General features: G+C 45.4%; 1 protein-coding gene across 9 annotated transcripts in view; it reads right to left on the bottom strand.

Annotated features, from left to right (window-relative positions):
- SIK3 (SIK family kinase 3) overlaps positions 1-18,245 on the bottom strand; it is a 241,884-nt gene that overhangs the window by 34,916 nt on the left and 188,723 nt on the right. For all 9 annotated transcript variants that reach the window (XM_025893384.2, XM_025893385.2, XM_025893381.2 and 6 more), the window contains 2 exons: positions 15,592-15,716; positions 14,920-15,043 (listed from right to left, as the gene is read on the bottom strand). In XM_025893384.2, coding sequence (XP_025749169.1) covers positions 14,920-15,043; positions 15,592-15,716 — 249 coding nt within the window. The remainder of the gene's footprint in view (positions 1-14,919; positions 15,044-15,591; positions 15,717-18,245) is intronic.

The following is an 18,245-nucleotide window of genomic DNA, read 5'->3' on the forward strand; positions in this document are numbered from 1 at the left end:
TGACCTGAGCTGAAGGCAGACGCTTAACGACTGAGCCACCCAGGCGCCCCTTTAAAAAAAAAAAAAAAAAAGTTTACTACAACTAAAGACCCCCAGGTAGGGAGGAGGCCTGGGCCTGATTGGAAAGTGGTGAGATTTTTGTTCAGGCCTCTAGATGGCGCCCTTCTGTTTTCTTTCAGTTCTCACACAGCATGCAGTGCATAAAAGGTAACCACGTCAGTCCTCAATCAGATGACCAAGGCAGAATGACGTTCAGTTATAGGCTTGTTTTAAAACAGGATTTTCAAGGCAATTTCCTTAAAACCAAAAGAAATGAACACTAATATAGTAAGCCTTGCTTAGAAGATAGAGCTAGTTCAATTTCAGGATCTTGAAATCTTTATTCAGTCATCCTTAATCATGATTTGGTTTCAGATGCCTTGAAAACTCTCCAGAAAAATGCAAACAAGAATTTATACGCAAAAATTTGCATGTAACTTCAGTCTGTTCAAGGAGCCCTCGAATCATGCCATCGATTCCCCCGATGGCTATAGGTCCCAGGTTAAGGCCTCCTGGTGGCAGTGACGATCCCCAGGAGACAAGTTTTTATCTTGTATGCCTATGCCCTCCATAATATCTCTCATGCAAAGGAACAGAAATCTCACACTTTCCATGTGTTGCACAGATGGTAAAATATGACAAAATGCAGAAAGCCAGATATTATCATCAACTCATACTTCCTAAGTGTGTCCTACATAGCTCGTGAAATTAAATTCAGGCCCAATGTGAACACACCGGTCTACATAAAATATGGAGAGAGGGTGAGAACAAAGGTAATCAATGCTCCCAACCTCATACCACAAGCAACCACGGGGCAGTCAATTAAAACGAGTGGAAGGAAGCAAGGGCCTCCGATGAAAGGGTACGTACCACGCATCAACTTTTCCAGCTGCCAAGTCCTCTATTTTCATGTCGCCAACGGCCCCGTCCCTCGTCCCCGCCCTCGGCTAGCGCCTGCAGGAACAGGCCGCTCTGTGTGCGCGTGCCAGAGCACCCAGCAGTGCCTGCGGTCGCCTCTTTCATCTGCCCCGCGCAAGACGCACAGGACGCCAGGCGGTCTCTGCAGTGCACATCGCCCCAGGCCCTGAAACTCCATCTGCCACCAGCTCGCTAACTAGAGGATGCTCCCGGGCCCTGCCCTGCGGCACTGACAGGCATTTGGAAGGATCTGTGGAGACAGGGCTGCGTCAGGCCAGGCCCTAAAATGGGAATGACACGGAGATTGCCCATGTCATTCCATCCAAGAGGGCCAGGTCTTTAACAACTTTTTTCCTTTCGAAACTTGATGATAAACAGTTTTTCTCTAAGAGGTTCAGAGTATCCTGTCTGGGTTGGGGGGGGTGGGGGGGTGGAGGAAGAAAAGGGTGAGCAAGGGGAATTAAAAACCAACTTCAAATTCACCAAAAGTAGTTGACAGAAGTTCTGTCTCCAGTTTCCAGGCCAGAAGAAGAAATGAGTAACTTTAGAAAGAATTTCCGGACTCAAAGTTTGAGAACATGGCCCCTGAAGACAGGGGAAAGGCCAGGAGGCTGATTTATCTTGGAGATGAGGTGTATGTATGTAGGTCAGCAGCAAGGGGCATACTTGGTGTTCTTCAAGTATCGGAAGGGTTTTTAAAAAGAAAACCAAGTGGATTTATACTATGCTGTTCCAGGGGCCTGAATCTGATATGATTAGGAAGTCACAAGTTCAATGTAGGACAAGTCTTTCTAATTGTTAGAGGTGATCCAAATTCTTGGGTCAGGGTCTTAGGGATCTGAGGAGGGGCCCCTTAGGGAAGCGAGAGGCGCTGTCCAGTGGGCAGAGCCCCACCTGCAGCACAGCTAATTTTACCCATTTTATAGATGAGTGTTCTGAGTAAGAGTTCGCTTGCAAAGTTAAGTCCAGAAACAACTATCCTGGAAAGGATGAACTCCTCAGTCCTGTCCAGCTCTGAAACCCACAAAACTGTGAAACGGGAATGATCTGTCCTGGGAAAGAGCATACTTATTATCACTAGATGCGCTGAATCAGAGGCTGGCATCTGAGACGTCCCTAGAAGGGCTCCCAGCATTATGTCAGGAAGACCAGGAGTCCCACAAGGATGGAGCCTGCGTCTCTCTGCCTGAGCTGTGTACCCCGGTGCCCACCACAACACGAGACAGGCTGAGGAGAGAAGTACTAGACTGCATGCCCGCTACAGCTCCTTCGAACACATTTCCTCAGCGGGCCCTAAGAATCCACGAGAGAACAGACCTTCTCCAGGCTTCCAACCAGAAAAAGCAGACAACTATCCTTTTACAGAAGACAGAGGTGGCAGGGTTTGGGGGCAAAAGCCTGGGTCAGATGGTTTCCAGGGCTTTCCCTTGTAGCTTTAGAGTTCTTTGCCTCACACAGGGGCACCTACTCACTGATCTTGTCTGAGGCAGAATGCAGAATAATCTGTAAACCAAGATTACCACTTGGGGAGACATAGATATCTGCAATGTGGGCAAAGCCTTAATGTCAAGATTACGTTACAACAAACCAAAACTCTTAGCAATAAGCCTTCCCCATAAACCCTGTGGATTTGATTGAAAGTATTAATCATATATCTTTAGCATGTTAACAGAGTGAGAGAGAGAAGAGAATAAAAAACATAAGGAAGGAGGGTATGAAAGATTAATAGAGCAATTCCTTCAAAAATATTACTCACTAATAATTACTAACATTTATTGAGCATTTATATGCTAGTCAGAGTGCTAACCGCTTTAATTAAGCATTTAATTCACACACCAACCTCTATTACCATCATACCCATTTTACACATAAAGAAATTAAAAATCAGAGAAGTTAAGAAATTTGACCTGAAAATAAGAGGCAGAGCCAGGACACAAATTCTGGTCAGTCTCACTCCAAAGTCAGAGTTTGTAACCCACATGGCACCTAAGATAATTAATTCTGGATAGTTTACTCAGTAGCTAGCATACCTTTAAAAAGGCAAATCAAACTGATTTTCCTTTTCTGACGATTGAATGCCAGGTACTCTTCACAGGCTCTGTCACGCTAGAGCCACCTACAAGCCAAGTTCGGAAAAAAGCAGGCTGTGAGCTAGCCAAAAGCAATGTTAGGGGGGATGGTAAGTTGGACTGCGAGGAACTGAGAAAGCAAGGACATCGGGGTACGTATTAAATGCACCAGCGAAGAGCGAAGCCAGTTGACACACCCGGGGTGTTGGTGCTGATGGAGACTGATGGAAGGCCAGAAACAACAGGCTTCCTCCATCAAGGCGCCACAGACCAGGAGAAGGGGTGGGCAGAAATCTGGGGAACTGAATCATCAGCATCTTCAGGCTGATCCTATGATGGAGGGAATGCCAACGGTCCCTTAAGCCCTTCATGTGATGCCAAAGGATGGGACATGGCAAAGCAATCACTCTCGGCTCTGTGGGCAGAGGAGTGGTCTGAAAGAAATTGAGTCATAGATTCTTTCTGACCACATAAAACTGCTTTGAGCTGGGGAAACAGAAGACATCTGTGTGCCAGGAGGCAGGGGAAGAACGCAAGGAAGATGCAATTACTCAGGAAATTCTTGTTCCTTGCAGGTGCCTGGAAGAAGGGTATGGTCTGGTGTCACATGAGTACATCCAGTCAATACCAGGTGCGTTCAAAGGTAATTCCAAAGAGTTCTTTTTTTTTCAATCATTTTAACAAACTTCTTAATAATGTTTAATTCCCCAGAGCAATTCAAATTTCAAAGACGGCTCTATTTCTCTCAAATCTCAAAATCCAGAAAGGAAACAAAAATAAACTGGCTATTAAAATCTCTGAAAACGTCTGCCTCCTGGAAAACAAATAACCTTATAATTTTTTTCCCCAAGTTAAATGGCACTAAAGTCTTACACTTTTCAGAACCAGGATACTATGGGATATACTGCCAGATTCTGTTATCCCAATCCACCTTGCCTAGCTCAGGTAGCAGTCTGGGGGAGAACAGATACTATGAGAGCAGGCGACAGATGAATGGTCTGCAATGACAACCTCTGGATGGAGCAGAATGGGGCCCATAAGAGTCTGTGCGCTTGTCATATATGTTCTGGATTCACAGCTCCTCTTTAATGCTATCTGCCTTTTCCCAAAAGGAAAACCAGGCACCAAACATGCTGTTCTTCTTCATGAAAATATAATCTGCCATCGTGTCCCCGTCTTGTCATAATCATGGCTAAAACAGCGTGACTATCTTGCAACATCACGATCCTATAGAAAGAATTAAAAAGTCAACCAAAAACACATCAGACGGGTTATTGCCAAGAGCTCCTCTTTTGGTAAGAAGCTGGCCAGAGTTAAGGGACCCTCACTCTGCCTGTAGACTCAGCCCCAGAAATGACAGTTTTTAATACGCCCAAGGAAACCCTGTCATTGTCAGCTGTCAGCTAAGGTCAAACCTACTTTATATAGTGACTATTTTAAAATCTAAATGAAGTAGACAAATGGTCTTGAAACAAGACATTTCTATGTATAAATAACATACACTGAATGTGCTAAGACCTACAGATGCATTCAGAGATGGCGTAAATGTTAAATACAATCATACAAAATACAGAGGTTTTTTGTTGTTGCAATGAAATTTTGTTATATTGGACCTTCCTGGAACAATGGTGCTGTAGGGATTGGAAGACTTACACTCTATAAGCTCAATGTTGATATGTTACTGTCACAACAGAAATATATACACATTTCCACTTGCAAGTTAGTTAAGGGGGTTTATTTAAAGTACTAGTCAATACCACAGTTTTACACAACCAAAGAAAATACATAATCTCAGAATTAACTATAATGGAACTTAATCTACAATAGTGTTGGCTGTAATAAGATCTGACTCAGCTGAGATCAGCTCCTCCTGTGTTCGAATGGCACTGAGGGAAAAGAAAATCTTGTTTTGAAATCATCTGCTTTCAGTTCTTTAGGGGAAAGAAAACTGGGAGTGCCAGTACTGAAGTATTCAGTAAAATTCCTAGAAGGATGGTCCAACAGTAAGAGATCAGACAAGGAAATGGAGAGTTCTTGATTTAAATACAAATCCCAACAGTGCTGCAAATTATTATCAGACTGTTCTGGAATAAAAATCAAGTGCCTTATAACTAAACCCTGTGAGACGCTTTCTGTGGCTGAGCACAGAGGCCAAAGGAAGGTGGCTTGGCACAACTGAGCAAATAAAGATGGGGCCGGTGAGAAAAGCTTCTCATGGAGAATGAATAAACTTAGGCTGAGAGACTTTTCTCTTTCGTTTTAGCAGTTTATCAGTCTTAGACTGAGGAGAAAACAAGTGGCCATCTCTCGCCATTTATTAGAAAAATAACAACTATTTCTTGAATGTTCCTCATTTTCTAGTTTTCCTGGGTGGCTGTGATGCTCCAGAATTAAGATTTAGAGATCAGGGGATGCGGGCTTAAAGGCTGGGAGGCTGACGCTGACCTCCAGGCCCCACCAGGAAGAGCCCCCAGCAGGCTATGGTGTTCTACTAGTAGAGGCTGTCCAATTATTGAAGTTCACATTGTTTAAAAATTACGTTGTTGCCTGTACCGCCCTAACAGTATTCAAGTATGGTTTTATAAGTCCTAATATCAATCCTTAGAGTAGAACAAAATTCTGGTTTAGTTTCACTCCAGAGTCCAATATAGAGTAGTTGATACTCTTTTTTCAATACATAATTGACGTAGATGGACAAAGATATCTATTCCGGGACTCTCTTGACACTTGGAATACCTTGGCAGATACATATTTCTTGAGAATTAAAACACGAGCAAAGACAAGTGGCTTCTGAAGCCAGAAGGCTAGTGTTCAAATCTCGGCTCTGCCACTTCCTAGCTGTGGGATTTGGGGTCCATCACTCCATCTTACCATGCCTTAATTATCTTGTCTATCAAATAACGAGAGTTGCCTATTTCTAGGGTGGTTCCGTATATAAAACAAGTTAATGCAACAGTGCCTGGTCCACAGAAAATGTTCAATGAATGTTAAGTATTATCCAAATCTCTGGAGTCCTTCCACTTAGAACTCTGTCCCTCTCTCTATTTTCCTCCATAGGGCTGCCATAAGCTTGGAGACAATCTGTTTGCAAGGGGCAATAATAAATAAGGCAGTAAGTGCCAGTACCTCCTCATGGCTCCCCACTATGTTAGGTAAAATCAGAGGAGCCCTGCGTGACCCTGAGGTAGATCCTGTCTCTTTCCTGACATCACCTGTGATTTCTTCATTCACAAACACGAAAGCACTACACGGGTTTCCCGCTAGTGGCAGACTATGCCCCAAAATGTGTGAGAGAACTGCTTTTGGGATGCTGAGCCCCTTAGTATATGGACGCTGGTGGGTGAGCTACTTTAATTTCCTGTCCCATCCCCTCTACGCAAAGTGCTTTTAGCCAAGCGAGATGTTGTGTGGTTCTGGATGAGTAAGCCAGTCAGGGCAGAGTTGCCTGCTTCGAAGTACAAGCTCTTTGGCAGGAGCCCCACAGCAGTCTCCATCAGGAGCATTATGGAAGCCTGGGTCTTGTGTTCCCAGTGATAAAATGCTTATGCAGTATTACAATTAATTAAGGCACAATGAAGTCTGATCAATAAGGACTCAAAAATATTGTCCACAAGAGATCTCTCCGCACTCACTGTCACAGCAGTTTTTCCACTATAAATTAATTTTCCTTCAGTATTAAATGAATGCCTGATCTTATAATATTCACTAGCAGATAGTATAATTGGTGAATAAGACAAACTAGGCTTTAAGAAGTAGGCTTCTGAAGGTTTTAAAAAATATCCTGGTAGTTAATGAGTTTGGTGCTCAAAAAATTTAAGTTGTTGGCTTCCTTCAGTGGGAGGGGGAGTCAGAGAAAGCACCTGCCAACACATGTGGTCAGGCGAGGTCTCATCGTCTGTAACAGCTCAAAAACCAGCAAGTTTCAATTTTCAATCCTTCTGTAATTTAGGTTCCAGGTTTTCACCTAACCACTCTCCAGGATGCTCTCAGAATTTTGATCCAAAAATGCTGGTCTAGACCAAACTTATTTCACTTGAGACATAGAAAGCCAAATCCATAATAGATCAAAACTTTTTTAAAACTAGAAGTCCTGTGACCTGGTCATTCACATAATAACCGTTATAACAAAAGCCCATAAAACCAGTGAATAATTTGGATCATCAGTGAATTACCTATTTAATAATAAAACCCAAGAGTCTGACGTAAGATTCTAGAGGTGAGTGGTGATAATTCAGTTTTTCACTAAGAAATATGTACTGAGGGGCACCTGGGTGGCTCAGTCATTAAGCGTCTGCCTTCAGCTCAGGTCATGATCCCAGGGTCCTGAGATCAAGCCTTGCATCAGGCTCCCTGCTCGGCGGGAAGCCTGCTTCTCCCTCTCCCACTCCCCCTGCTTGTGTTCCCTCTCTCACTGTGTCTCTCTCTGTCAAATAAATAAATAAAATCTTAAAAAAAAAAAAAAAAGGGCGCCTGGGTGGCTCAGTTGGTTGGGCGACTGCCTTCGGCTCAGGTCATGATCCTGGAGTCCCAGGATCGAGTCCCGCATCGGGCTCCCTGCTCGACGGGGAGCCTGCTTCTCCCTCTGACCTTCCCCCCTCTCATGTATTCTCTCTCTCAAATAAATAAATAAAATCTTTAAAAAACAAAAAAGAAATATTCACAGAATGTTTACAGCATAGCAGGTACTGTCAGGTTTTATGGGAGATGATGATGTACAGAACACAGTTCTGATATAAAGGGGCTTCTATTCCAGGGAAGAGGGGAAGTCATACACCTAATTGTAAAACTAGGTGGTACAAAATGGTTCAGCCTCGAATAAATCTTCTTGTAAATTTGTGCCACTACTTCCAGCTTGGAAGCCAGGTCTTTAGTGGATCTCTGGATGCCCATGGAAGGACGCCTGTATCAAACACACGAGACCAGGCACAGAAATACCCACTAGTTGTGAGGACACTTCATTCCACACATTACTGACAATAAAGAGACGCTTAGGATTCTTGAACTAACTGTGTCCATCTGTATAACACGGGCCCACACAGCTGCAGCTGAATTCTGGAATTCAACTGCAGCGAGATGGTGTGGCCTTACCCACTTGGCCTCCCAAGTGCTAATTTAGAGAACAGCAGCTCTGCTGGAGCATCTAAATCCTTTCGGCAGAAAAATGATCAACTCAGCTCAAGTCTCTGACAACAGCCCGAGAAAAGAAAGGATCTTGCTCTTTAGGTTTCTGCTCAACCGCCATATCTCCAGCAGTACGGGAAGCAGAGCCAACGGGCTGGGAAGCGGCTGGCTCCGGCCTTAGACAGAGCTCACTCCAGCTCTGGTGAGGTGCCACTGGGACCAGAAACTAGAGGTGTAAGCAGAAAAGGGACTCGGGGACAGACTGTAGGTTTCCTTTATGTGAACTTGAAACTTTATGTTACTATGATATCTGAGCTAAGAGACTAAACAGCCTTGTGAGTTCATTTGCTCCTTTGCCTTGTCCTTCTGAAGGCACTGTCTGCCGGGTCTCGGGCTTCAGGTCTACGACATTAGGCAAGGCCAAGCACGTGTGTGTCCCTGAGGGCGGAAGGGCTCAGACTGCTACCACAGAACTGTCTACTCATTTCCTAGACTGGGTTGTTGCTCATTTTCTGGCTTTAATTTTACAAAAATGTTTATTCCTACTTATGGAATTACTTGTCTAGGATTAAAAAGTGACCACATTTAGGATAATAATATCGACAGTCTCTGAATCTTTAAACTTTTGTGTTAATTTATATTACAAATATTAGTTCTAAGTAGTTAAAATGCTACCTAGTTTATTTCTAGGCACTAATAGACAAATGTGGTTGACAGCATGATAAACTTTTTTACCAGCCTCCACTATCTGAAGCCAGCTCTGGCAAGGCTGGAGTGCCAATCTTTGGCCATGATGCAAGGGGACAGGGGTGGACGGCAGAGGGAATCCAAGTTGCTCACAGGAAATACTATGGACACTGGAAAAGCAGAGGAAGTGGTTTGTTTATCTTGCCCTTTCTTTGCAACAGTGCGGTGTCGTCAAACACTAAATAAATGACTAAGTTAGTCATGCATTACCTGTGTGGCTTTAGGCAGGTCAAGTCATTTCTTGAAACTTCATTGGTAAAATGCTAAAATAGTATGTATCAATACCAATTCCAGAGTACGGTTATCCAGCTCAAATTAGATCAAGTATAGGAAATACTGTGTCAACTCGAAAGTCCTAAAGAAATATAGATCACTATTACTGATGTTATTATTTGAATACAAGTGTACATTCTGGAGGAGGTTTGATAGCATTTTAACGAACCTACTCCGGCCTTCATTCATTCATTTAACAGACACTTCCTGAGTGCCTGCGAGGACCCAGGGCCTATCCTAAGCCCTGGGAATAAATACAGCAGTGAAAAGAAACAAAAGCTTACTGCAGTCAAGAGGCAGTGGGACAGGGAGTAGGGACATGATCAACAGCTGAGGTCAGGCAGTGGTACATGCCAGGTAAAAACTAAAGCAGACTTCTGGAAAGAGGAAGGCCTCTCTGAGGAGACGCTGAAGCAGAAACCTCAAGTGACACGAGGAAGCAAGCCATGTGAATACTTAGGGAACAGGAATGTGTGTGCCTGGGGAGTCTGAGAAACAGCAAGGATGCTTCTGTGACTGGTGCTCGGAACCTGTGGCCAACAGTAGCAGGAAATGACGTGAAAGAGGTGGCCAATCCCAGCTGTGCCTTGTTGGCCATCACGATAATGGCCTTTTGACCTTTATTCTAAGTGGAAATGCAAGCCGCTGGAGGGTTTTAAATAGGCTTCTATTTACTATCTACTCACTATTTACTAAGTCCTGCTACATACATGCCAGATACTATGCTAGGCTCTAGACAACTGTGAAAAAACACGCTTCATCTATAGTTTCTCTAAACTCAGTCTGGTGTGGAAGATGTACAATAAAAGAAGTAATTACAATAAAAAATTTGGTTAAGTCCCATGATTAAAAAACAAAACAAAACAAAATAAAACCCAGAGATCTGAAGACCGGTAGAAATTATCTTGATTCTTTTTCCAGCACAACTAATTTCTTATTCTAGAATACAGGAGTGGGTAGAGTCAGGTTGGGGGAGGAAGACGTACTCTGGGCAGAGGGAACTGCTCTGCAGAACATCACTTGTTCGGGGAACTGGAAGGAAGTCAGGCTGACTAGGTGTACACGATGGGAGCTGGGGCCGCAGAGACGGGCACGCACCAGGTATTTGTAGACCACTGGTTTTCAAACAGCGGTCACGACATCAATCTAGTAAGTTATAACCTGCAGTTTTTAAGGTAATGGAATAAAATATATTGGAGTGTAGTGCACACAATAAAGGCACATTTTGCTTTTTAAAAAAAACTTCCGTTTAGGAATAGGGATATATGTGTGTTTTAGGTCACAGTATAAAAGATATTTTTTACTATGGTCATGGTCAAAATGTTTGAAAGTCAGTGCCCCTGCCACATAAAGGAGTGAACTTTAGCCTAGAGGCAAACCATTTCGGGGACAAACCACTGAGAAGTTTAAGCTGGAAAATGTTACGATCAGATCTGTGTCTGTGTGTGTTGTTTTTATAGGTTGTTTTAGAAAGATTCCTCACGCAGCACGTGGAGGATGGATCAGGGAGGGACAAGACTGGAGCCAGGAACCCGTTAGCCGGCTACTTTTCATGTAGCAAGAGCCACTACAGAAGTGCCGGAGGAAAGGAGGACCACTACAGAAGTGCCGGAGGAAAGGAGGACCACTACAGAAGTGCCGGAGGAAAGGAGGACCACTACAGAAGTGCCGGAGGAAAGGAGGGCTGAATGGACAGGGTTTGGTCACTGATCAGCTGTGAATATGGTGACAGAGGAGGTGGAATCAGGCTAGTTCCTGCCTTGCTCCGATGGTGACGTGCGCCATTCACTGGGACAGGCAACCAAGGATAGGGAGGGGGGAGTTAAAGTCAGTTTTGAAATGTTTCTATTGATGTTAATTCAAGACGTAAAAGTGAATTTGATCAGTAGCAATGCATTAAGTCGCCCTTCATCCCAGAGGAGAGGTCTGGGCCACAGAACTGACTGAGCGTTAATAGGGGACTGAACGTGACAGTCCTCACCGAAGCCACAGCAGTAGAGATGGCTCAGAGGGATGGTATAAAGAAGAAAAGACTTAAGGATGAACAGAGAAAAGGAAATCTGGCGGAGATGACTGAGAAGGTGCATCCAGAGACAGCAGGAAAACGAGAGAATGTGGTGTCTGAGAAGCAGTGAGAAAAAAGTGTTTCAAAAAGTAGGGAGTGACTCGAGGATAAGAAAACACAACCTGATTTAAAAATGGGCCAAACACTTGGACAGACAAGTCACCAAAGAAGATGGACAGATGGTAAATATGAAAAGATGGCTCATCATCCTACATTATCAGGGAACTGCAAATTAAAATCACAAGCACCCACTACGCATCCGTCCGTTAGCAGGGCAAACCTCCGGAGCATGACAGTACACCACGCTGGCCAGGATGCGGAGCCAAGGGGACGCTCACTCACCGCTGGTAGGAATGCAAGGTGCGGCAGCCACCGTGGCAGACAGCTTGGCCGTTTCTTACAAAAACTAAACCTATTCTTCCATTCAATCCAGCAATCACACTTCCTCCTATTTGCCCAAAGGAGTTGAAAGCTTAGATCCACACCAAAACCTGCACACAAAGTTTACAGCAGTTTTATTCATCGCTGCCCAAACATGGAAGCAACCACAATATCTGGCGAGCAAATGGATAAACAGGGTAAATCCACACAATGGAATGTTATTCAGCATTAAAAAGAAATGAGCGACCAAGCCCCCAAAAGCCAGAGAGGAACCCTATGTACATATTACTGAATGAAAGAAGACCACATACCGTGGGATTCCAACTACTATATATGACATTCTAGAAAAGGCAAAACTAGGGAGACAGTAAAATGACCAGTGGTACCAGAGGCTGGAGGAAGGGGTCAGCAGGTGCAGAGGGTTATTCGGGCAGTGAAACTGCTCTGTGTGAGGGTATAACGGTGGAAACATGTCATCATACATTTGTGCAAATCCACAGAAGGGACCCCACGGAAAGGACACCGTGCTGATGGAAACTACGGACTTTGGATGATAATCTGATGTAGTGTCGATGTAGGATGCAGGATGCTTGACTGTAACAAATACGCATTGTTGGTGGATACTGATCGTGGGGAGGCTCTGAGTGAGGGGACGTGGGTATATGGGGACTGGCTGCACTTTCTGTCCACTTTTGCTGTGAACCTAAAACTGCCCTAAAAAATAAAGTTTATGTTTAAAAAAGGACGAAAGTAAGGAGCGGGTGAGTGCTAAGCACTGCTGGGCAGTCATGAAGACAAGGACCGAGGACCCCCAGCGGCTGATGACCAGGATCACTGAGGACTGGCAAGAGCGAGCTGCTGGACCCCATCTCTGCTGCCTTTTAAGTAAAACTGGGGATGGCTGTGCCTATTTCTTTTCGCCATTTCCCCTCCATTCCTTTTCTGTCGTGGCCACACAAATTAGGTTTGTGCTCCTGCCCCTCCACCGAAACCGTCTTCCAACGCCGTCGCTGCTCTCCACCTTCCCGAATCCAAAGCTCCCGCTCATCCTCTGTCACCTGTCAGCAGCACCCGGCAGAGTTCCTCATTCCCTCCTCCTTGAAACATTCTCTTCCTTGTTTTCTAGGACGGCAGCCCCTCTGGCTTACCTCGCTGGTGATTCCCGCGCCGATCCCTCCTCATCTTCCTGATCTCTGACCATTAGTGTGGTCCGGAGATGAACCCCTGGACCCCTTCCCTATAATCACTGCCTATAAAGCGATCCCATGCCATAGCTGTAAATATCATCTATGCACCGATGATTCACAAATGTACATCCCTGGCTCACAACTCTCAGCTAAGCTACAGCCCTGTATTCAACTGCCTACACCGGATCTCAGCGTAGAGGTGTAACGTGCGTCTCAAACTAAATGATCTAAAACATCTCTCCAAAACTAAGTATTCTTCTTAGTAGTCCCCATCTCAGTCAGCAGTAAATCTATCCTCCCAATTGCTCAAGCCAACACCCGTGGAGTTACCTTTAGTGCCTCTGTCTCTCACATCCAATTCAACATAAATGCTGTTGGAACCAGCCTGCCTAGGTTCAAATTCTAGTTTAGCCACTTCGTAGCTGCGTTATCTCGGGGAAAATTGCTAACCACGTCCTGGCTTCAGTTTTATCACTGCAACATGGGGGTGATAGACGTACGTATCTCACAGGGTTGTTGTAATAACAAAATGAGTCAATGTTTACAAACTACTTTGAATGGTGCCTGCCACACAGTATGGAGTATCTCTCCAATCTGACCACTTCTTACCATCTCCACCTCCACACCCAGTCTGGGAACGAGCCACACTGGTGGCTCTCATTTGGATGATTGCAAAAGCCTCCCTTCCTTTAGCCCCTAACCCTTTTAACCAGCAGAGCAGCCAAAGTGATTAAAAAACAAAAACAAAATCGTAGTCACGTGCTTTTGACTTTTATTGTGTGTTTGAAAATTTTGATAATAAAAGGGAAAAAACCAAAGTCAGACTGCATCATTCTTCTGTCAAAACCCTCTGGTCCTTTGCCTTTGGCTCAAAGTAAAAACTCAGGTCTGTCCATTGACTGGGCCCTAAAAGCAAGTTCTCCCTCGCCTCTCTGACCTCAACTCTCTTGTCCCTGTCACTCCTTTCAAGCACAGAGGCCCCCGGCCTGTTCCTTAAACACTCCAGCACACTCCCTCCCAGGGGCCTCTGCGCTGGCTGCCCCCCACTCCCCGACGCCAGCTGGAAAGCTCGGCCTCAGGCCACATGGCTCATTCCCTCGCCTTCTTTACGTCTGTGCTGAAACGTCACTTTCTCAGTGAAGGGGGTTCCCTGGTCGTACCTTTTCAAATAACCTCCCACCCACCAGCCCTGACCCCCTTTTCTCTACTTTATTTTTCTCACAGCACTTATCATTGTCAGACACGCTATTAAACCATTAAAGCTAAGGAGACTTAAGGTAAAATCTAGAAAAAGTTTCCCCTATTTACTCTAAAAGGCACTTCCCATGTGCTTATACTGTGTTGCCAACACGGGCCATACACTCTGTATGTCGTTCCTTAAACTGAAAACACATTTAGGCAAAATGAACGAGACTGCTTACTGCACAATCTCTGCGCTGTTCCTTCCTCACGTGCACAGAAATGGTGATGAAATACTGTAGGTTCTGGGTATCTGGTGTCTGGAGTGTTACATCTTTCCACGAGCTACTTACTACCCTACTGCCCACTCATTTGAAAAACACTTTTCTATTTGAGTCTGGGGGGATGCAGGTCACGGAAGTAGGAAATGTGGCAGCAGCAAGACTGAGACACAAAGCCTGCTCCATCCTTGGCATCTACGGCCACATTTCGGCAGGGCCCCAGTAGACGGAAACACTATCATGAAAAAGAGTGGGACAGGGGTGAAACAGGAATATTTATTGCCTTGCAACTATGTGATGGGCCTAACGACTCTTTCCACAGACTATTTAAATTAGTCTTCAGAGTAACGCCCTCACAAAACTGCCAGCCACTTACGGAGGAGGAAACCAAAGCTCAGACAGAGTTAGCCATCAGCCGCACACCACGAGTAGCTATAGGCGGAGCTTAGCTCCGAACTCAGGCCACCTCAGGCGGGGGCCACCGGACGCCACAGCCTGTACACCATGTTCCTGGAGAACCTTGCTTCCGGAGGCACCAATTCAGCAAACTGGAGCTAAGAAAGGTTGTTAAGTGGGTCATTTATACTCTGTCACCCAATTCCTCCGAGAACTCAGCATCTGTGAACCCCATCACTGCTATGTGCTGGTAACTCCCTTACCTGTGGACATAAAAAATGGGATGCGGAACTTTCCACTCAACACCCGGGCCCGCAGATTCTGCAGTGTGCTCCCATCAAATGGCAGGGCACCACACACAAGCACATAGAGGACGACTCCAAGGCTCTGCATCCCAAACAGAGAGTACATACAATTAATCGCATCAGAGGAAACAAAAGAGGCCATTATAGTATGTGTATGGAGATGATGGTGAGTCATGCACAAGATAATGGAACTAACTTTTTCTCCTTTCTTTGCGAGAAATAATATGAGGCATTGTCAAGGCCAATCATCTTTAGGATAGTTAACATTCTTCTTTGCTTCCAGACATTAATTTTGGGTAACATATCTAGAATTTCTCTCAGGACTCATCCTCGAGGGAGAAGGCAAGTGGCAACAACAGAAAGAATCTCTGTTCTTGGCAAGGGCACCCATCCAAGCTTGCTCTTGGGTTGTTTTTTCTTTTTGCAGATGCACAAGGGGAAGTTTGAAATCAGTGGCTCAGTCCATAAGACAAGAGCTGGAGGAAAGACTCTGTACAAGGAACTGGGAATTCAAAGCACAGGGGTCAAGGTGTCGATTCGGGTGCAGTATTCAATGTCCCCCAGGGTGACGGCGCTGTTTCCAGTGAAGGAGAACCACCAGCCCAGGAACTGAGAGAAGACAGTACATACCCAGATGTCCACTTTGGGCCCGTCGTACTCCTTTCCCTCAAAGAGCTCAGGTGCAGCATAGGGGGGGCTGCCGCACCAGGTCTTTAGCAGCTGCCCGGGAGTGAACAGGTTACTGAAGCCAAAATCTAGAAAGACAAACGGACACACCTCACGTTACTAGCTTTTAGTCACTGAACAAAGGCTCTGGAGCATTACATTTGAGCATCCAATGTGAAGAGAGACCATTTAGAAATTCGCCACTGGAATGTAACATACTAGTGAAAGGGAGATACAGATGAGCTGGAACGCCAAAGACCCCTGGTTAACTGAAGTACGCATGACGGGTTTATGTCAGCAGAACCAACACTGTTCCCTTCAGAAAGCCACACTGAGGGAGCCAAGCGTGCCTGCTGCTTTCAGACCATAAGTGACATTGGATAGTGACTGATGTTAAGGCCACACCAGAATCAGTAACAACCTGAAAGCCTGCTCACCTGGACCCAGACTTTTCCTATTATTTTTACTTCTTATGACAAACACATTTCCGACCGCCAGAGACACACGGACTTGAAAATTTAGGTAAAGTGACTTTATTATCATTAAGGTGGCTTACTCGAAAGGAAGAATAGGCAACTTATTTACACACTGAAACAGGAATATTTACAATTTAACTCCAAGTCCCTTTGTGCTTCAACTTCCCCCCTACTTTTCTTCCCCTCCCGCTGTTTTAGGAGACAGCAGATGAGAGACGGGAAAGGTGAGGCGTGGAGAGGAACACTCAGAACATGAGCAAAGATGGCAGGCCAAAGGACAGAGAGTCGCTGACTTCTGAATACTTCATGGATGTAAGTGTTTACGTGGATAGGTCGTCCGGAAGCCAGCCTACTCCCTCCTGGCCCCGGCCTACCACATTCCCTGAGGTGACAGTGCCTGAAAAGGCTAAGCGCCTCCTCACCCTCCCCTCCCCAGTGTTACTCCCCTGGACAACTTGGTCTCCGTTGGCTATTTGCTTCCCTCCTTTCTCCTACAGCACGCGTGTTCTTGTAAGGCCTGTGCTGATTTTGTCTCTCTCCTTGCTCTAAGGCTGCCTCTTCTGGTCCCAGAGCTTCCGTTATCATTTGTTTGGTAATAATTCTCCAAGTTTCTGCCTCTGGTCTTGGTACCACTCTTAAATTCCTGAGCTTCCAATACTTACCTGGGAAGAAAGAGCTCAAACTCGCCATCTTCCAAAAACGAATCTGTTCTTCTGCTCATGTTCCCCTTAATGTTCGTTAATGGCATTACCATCCCAGCTACTGGGAGCACTGGAGTCTCCCTTCTCCCTCCCCCTCATTTCCCATTCCCAACTGGTAATAAAACTTTTCCTGCTTCTACCCTGTGTGCCCTGAATCTATTTCCTTCCTTCTATTTCCATTCCTACCAGCTCAGCTCATATTCGTGTTCTCTCCGACCGAGGCTCCCACACGGCTCACTACCTCCAATTCATTTCCCTCGAGGCCACCCATTCATAGCATGGGGACAGTCACGCAAATAATGTTGTGTCAACTCCTCACTCAAAAACACGGGGGGCTCCCATCTGCTCACAGAACAGTCTGGCCCTCTGAACCTTGTCCTTCAAGCTCCTCCACAGCCCAGCCCCACCCACCTTTCCAACTTCCCCCGGCCCTTCTAGCATTGCTAGACTACTCTGCGTTTACATTCCTTCCTTCGGCTACTTCCTCTCTGTGCCATGCCTTTTCCTTTCTTTTTTTTTTTTTTTAAGGTTTTACTTATTTATTTGACAGAGAGAGAGAGAGCAAGCACAAGCAGGGGGAGTGGCAGGCAGAGGGAGAGGGAGAAGCAGGGCAAGGAGCCCAATGTGGGGCTCGATCCCAGGACCCCGGGATCATGACCTGAGCCGAAGGCAGCTGCTTAACCAACTGAGCCACCCAGGCGCCCCCCGCCTTTTCCTTTCTTTCCCACATTTGAGAGATCACTCATTTCCAAGGCCCAGTCAAATATTGCTTCCTGTATGAAGCCTTAACTGATTTCCACCACAAAAGACTATGACAATGGCTTCCTCCTCTGTGCTTCCGTAGCCCCTCGTTATACCTCTATACCCCAACGACTCTGCCTTATCTTATACTTAGTTGTATAATGTGCTTATGCCCTCCACTAGCGGGGAGAATACAGCTGGACTCACCCGTTTCCACACAGTGCTTTCATATACAGCAGGGACTCAAGAAAGGGTCACTGAATGAAATGGCAATAAAATCACCAGGCCAAGCCTCCCGTCCCTTTCTGGCTCCTGGAGCCTTCTCATCCTTACAACGGCAGCCGGCCAGCCACTAGAGCCTCTACGTCCTAACTCTCAGCCCACAGTTCTAAAATTAACGTCATGATCACAAGGGGCTTAGAGGTCAGGGCCATCATTAGAAACACTTACAGCTACTTCTATAAGAAATCAAATATTCTCTTTCATCAATGGGAAATAAATGCCTCTTCTGCTAAGTCTTCCTGGACCTCCTACAAGAAATATCCTCTACCTTCTCTGTACTCCCCTATTACTTCGTATTTCTCCCTTATTTTGGTTAATTCCACATATACATACCCTATTCTCCTAGCTCCTGAAAAACATACACTCTCTCTAGTTCCTTAAGAATACCTTATTCATCTCCGACTCTCTCAAATTATAT

Source organism: Callorhinus ursinus, unplaced genomic scaffold (genome assembly GCF_003265705.2).
Source record: "Callorhinus ursinus isolate GAN/ISIS: 27379988/994484 unplaced genomic scaffold, GSC_fseal_2.0 scaffold19, whole genome shotgun sequence".
Taxonomy (NCBI): domain Eukaryota; kingdom Metazoa; phylum Chordata; class Mammalia; order Carnivora; family Otariidae; genus Callorhinus; species Callorhinus ursinus.